General features: G+C 32.9%; 1 protein-coding gene across 1 annotated transcript; it reads right to left on the bottom strand.

Annotated features, from left to right (window-relative positions):
- On the bottom strand, positions 1-2,975 carry LOC127254832 (CASP-like protein 1F2). Its single transcript, XM_051280137.1, has 3 exons — positions 2,705-2,975; positions 1,399-1,525; positions 1-472 (listed from the first exon to the last, which is right to left on the bottom strand). The coding sequence occupies exons 1-3, from the start codon at positions 2,902-2,904 to the stop codon at positions 251-253; spliced, it is 549 nt and encodes a 182-aa protein (XP_051136094.1). The 5' UTR covers positions 2,905-2,975; the 3' UTR covers positions 1-250.

The raw sequence follows: 2,975 nt of genomic DNA, 5'->3' as shown, positions 1-2,975 counted from the left end.
AAAAGTAAATAAGACCCTTAGAGTCGACATAATTTGTTTATAATTTACAATAGACTTGTACTTATGTTTTAAAACATTCCACTAAATCCCAAAAAAATGGGATTTTGTGCAATGTTTTTTGTAACGAGAAGACAATAATAACATACAACTCTTAAATTACGAGGAACAAATGTGCAAACTTTTCAAACTACATATAAATTATAAGCTTTTTTTTTTGACATGTAATAAGGAAAGAAAGCATGTGATCAGATCAGAGGGTGATATGGCGAGAGCGATGAGCAGAAACAAGAGCCAAGATAAGGTAGAAGAGAAACCCAAAATAGGCGAGCACAGACGCCGCCGTAGCTCGCTGGCAGAACTTCTCCAAGTAGGCACAGATAGGCATCCACCCTGCGTGGCTGTTGCCGTACTTGCCGATGTATCCCACTGCCGTCACCGCCGCGCACGCCGCCATCAGCACCACCGTCATCATCTGCAGTGCACGACATGATTCTATTAATTCACGACTTCGATTAATTAATTAACACGCTTTTACAGAAAACACGCTTTTTATATTCTAGATAAACAAACACGTTTTTTTTATGGCTCGCGTTCCTCTGTTTTTTCACTTACCATATTCACCTTCTCATTTTCGTATATCTTACTTGTCATTTTTGTTTTTTTTTTGGAAAAGTTATAACAATTTAATCTCCTTTAAAAAAAAATTAAATTTATAATTTTTTTTTTTTTTTTAATTATACTCCTCCTAAATTATTTTGTGTTACAGTACAGGAATACCGTAGCCGGGATGGAGAGAGTACTTTCTAATAAAGGATAAATTGCTAAAAAATCCTTACTATAGTTAGTTATCATGATTCCAATCACTCAATGCTAGATTGATCATTTCTATTATCGGTAGAGCCGACAAAAATAGATATAATCCAAAAATTTGATCCACAAATGGAGTAAAGAACCTTCAAAAATATATTTGAAAATTTTCGAACCGCATATAACCCGACAAAAGAATGAACCAGATCGCGCCCAGACCCATGAAAATCGGGCCAACCCAGCCAAAATATCTTTTATATAGACAATGATTAAAGAAATTACATAAAAAAACAAGCTATAGTTTGATAGTAATTCAGACAGGCCGGCACAAAAAGTCGGACCGGCCCAAATTGCCATCTCTAATTCCGACAATGTTTTAAACCAACTGTTGCCGTCGTTAGAAGGGGAAGAATGGTCTCGATGTCGTCGGAATAGTTGACCAATCGATAAATTTTATTTTAAAAAAAAATAATAATAATTGACACTTGTCGCTCTCCTATTGGAGGAGCCGAAAGAGTTGGAAAATAAAGAAGGTGAAGAACGCTAGCCCATTTTGATTACTTGCAACCATAACATGTTACATAAACATACCAAATCATGTACGAACATGTAGAAATACAGCGCAGGATCCACCGCTACTCTCTTCGCCATATTAACCGCGAGAACGAGCGACAGAATCGTGAACACGCACACCACCAGATTCGCATATGCAAAGAACCTAAAAAGAATCATAAAAATATATCTGGTAAATTATATAATACTCCATTGTGTTTTTAGTAAAAATGTACAAAATCACGCGTGTTTTATTTGAGTTTGCGCGAAAAACTCTTTTGTCCAAAATTGGTATTTGGTTTTAAATAAAGACCTAAATTACATAATTTTTATACAAATAAAAAACGTAAAATATTTAAAATATATTTTTTTTTAATGAAATAAATAAAAATAAGATAACAATTTGTTTTAAAAACTATAGGATTAATCAATTATTTATTTATTTATTTTATTCAGAAAAATTATTTCAGAAAAAAATTAGTTTTTATTTAGAATCAAATTTCAGTTTTGGACACAAAGAGGGTATTTCGTGTAAATTTTATATTAACACAAGGAGGTTTTGCACAATAAATAAAACACATGTATTTTGTACATTTTTACTAAAAAAAACAAATGGTTGTTATATAATTTACCCAAATATATATATATATATCTAGAGATGACATACCATATCTAAAGATGACATACCGTACCGTACCGAAAATACCGGTCGATACCGATTCCGTATCGAACTTTTCGGTATGACTAAAATACATACCGGTACCGTACTGAAAGTTTTAATATACCGAATTTCGGTATACCGAAATTTTCGATACGGTACCGGTATATACAGTTTATACCAAAAATTTCAATTTCGATGCGATACCGGTATATACCGCTTATACCGAAAATTTTGATTTCGGTAGATACAGGTATATACCGATTATACCGAAAATATAATTTTAAATTTCAAAATAATTAAAAAAATTAATAAATATCACTATTCTCCACCACAAAAATATTATGAAAAAACAAATAAATTTTCAATAATTTACATATTTTTTTTGTTATAATTTAAAAAAAATATTAATAATTAAATTATTTAATAAAAATAATATCGGTACAGTATCATAGCAAAATTCCGAACTTTCCGAAAATTCATATCGATACCGTACCGAAAACTTCGGTACGATATCATACCATACCAAAATTTTCGGTATTTTCGACACGATACGGTATGATAAGTCCGTATTTCATTATGTTCGGTAAATTTATCCATCCCTATATATATCATATCATAATTTGAAATTGCAAGGAATAATTTAGAAACAGGAACATGAATTGGCGATGAAGACGATGATCTTACTCGAAAGAGGGGGAATAGTTATATCTGGCATGAGCGACGACGCCGAAAGCTGTAGCGGTTTGGTTGTTGGCGAGAGTAATGGAAGATGCAGCAAGGCAAGCTACGAAGGCCAAAACCCTCAGAGAAATCTGTGCTGCAAACAAAGGCTTATGGAATTTATCAGGAAACACGAAGTTGGGTTTTTCTACAGCGGTCGCCATTAATTAATAATGCTGTCAGCAAAAGAGAAGAGAATGGGACTGCGAATGGAAATGGTGGGTGGTTTACAAGG

The sequence above is a fragment of the Andrographis paniculata genome, unplaced genomic scaffold (genome assembly GCF_009805555.1).
Source record: "Andrographis paniculata isolate CXL003 unplaced genomic scaffold, ASM980555v1 Contig52END, whole genome shotgun sequence".
Classification (NCBI taxonomy): Eukaryota; Viridiplantae; Streptophyta; class Magnoliopsida; order Lamiales; family Acanthaceae; genus Andrographis; species Andrographis paniculata.
Note: the sequence above shows the minus strand (reverse complement) of the source record. Positions and strands in the feature narration are given on the sequence as shown.

Bases quoted from the DNA above. Each gene is read 5' to 3' on its own strand.
- LOC127254832 (XM_051280137.1), bottom strand. From the start codon at position 2,904: ATGGCGACCGCTGTAGAAAAACCCAACTTCGTGTTTCCTGATAAATTC. The intron at 1,526-2,704 runs GTAAGATCATCG...GATTCTTTTTAG, and splicing joins AACTATTCCCCCTCTTTCGA to GTTCTTTGCATATGCGAATC. The intron at 473-1,398 runs GTATGTTTATGT...CGTGCACTGCAG, and splicing joins ACATGTTCGTACATGATTTG to ATGATGACGGTGGTGCTGAT.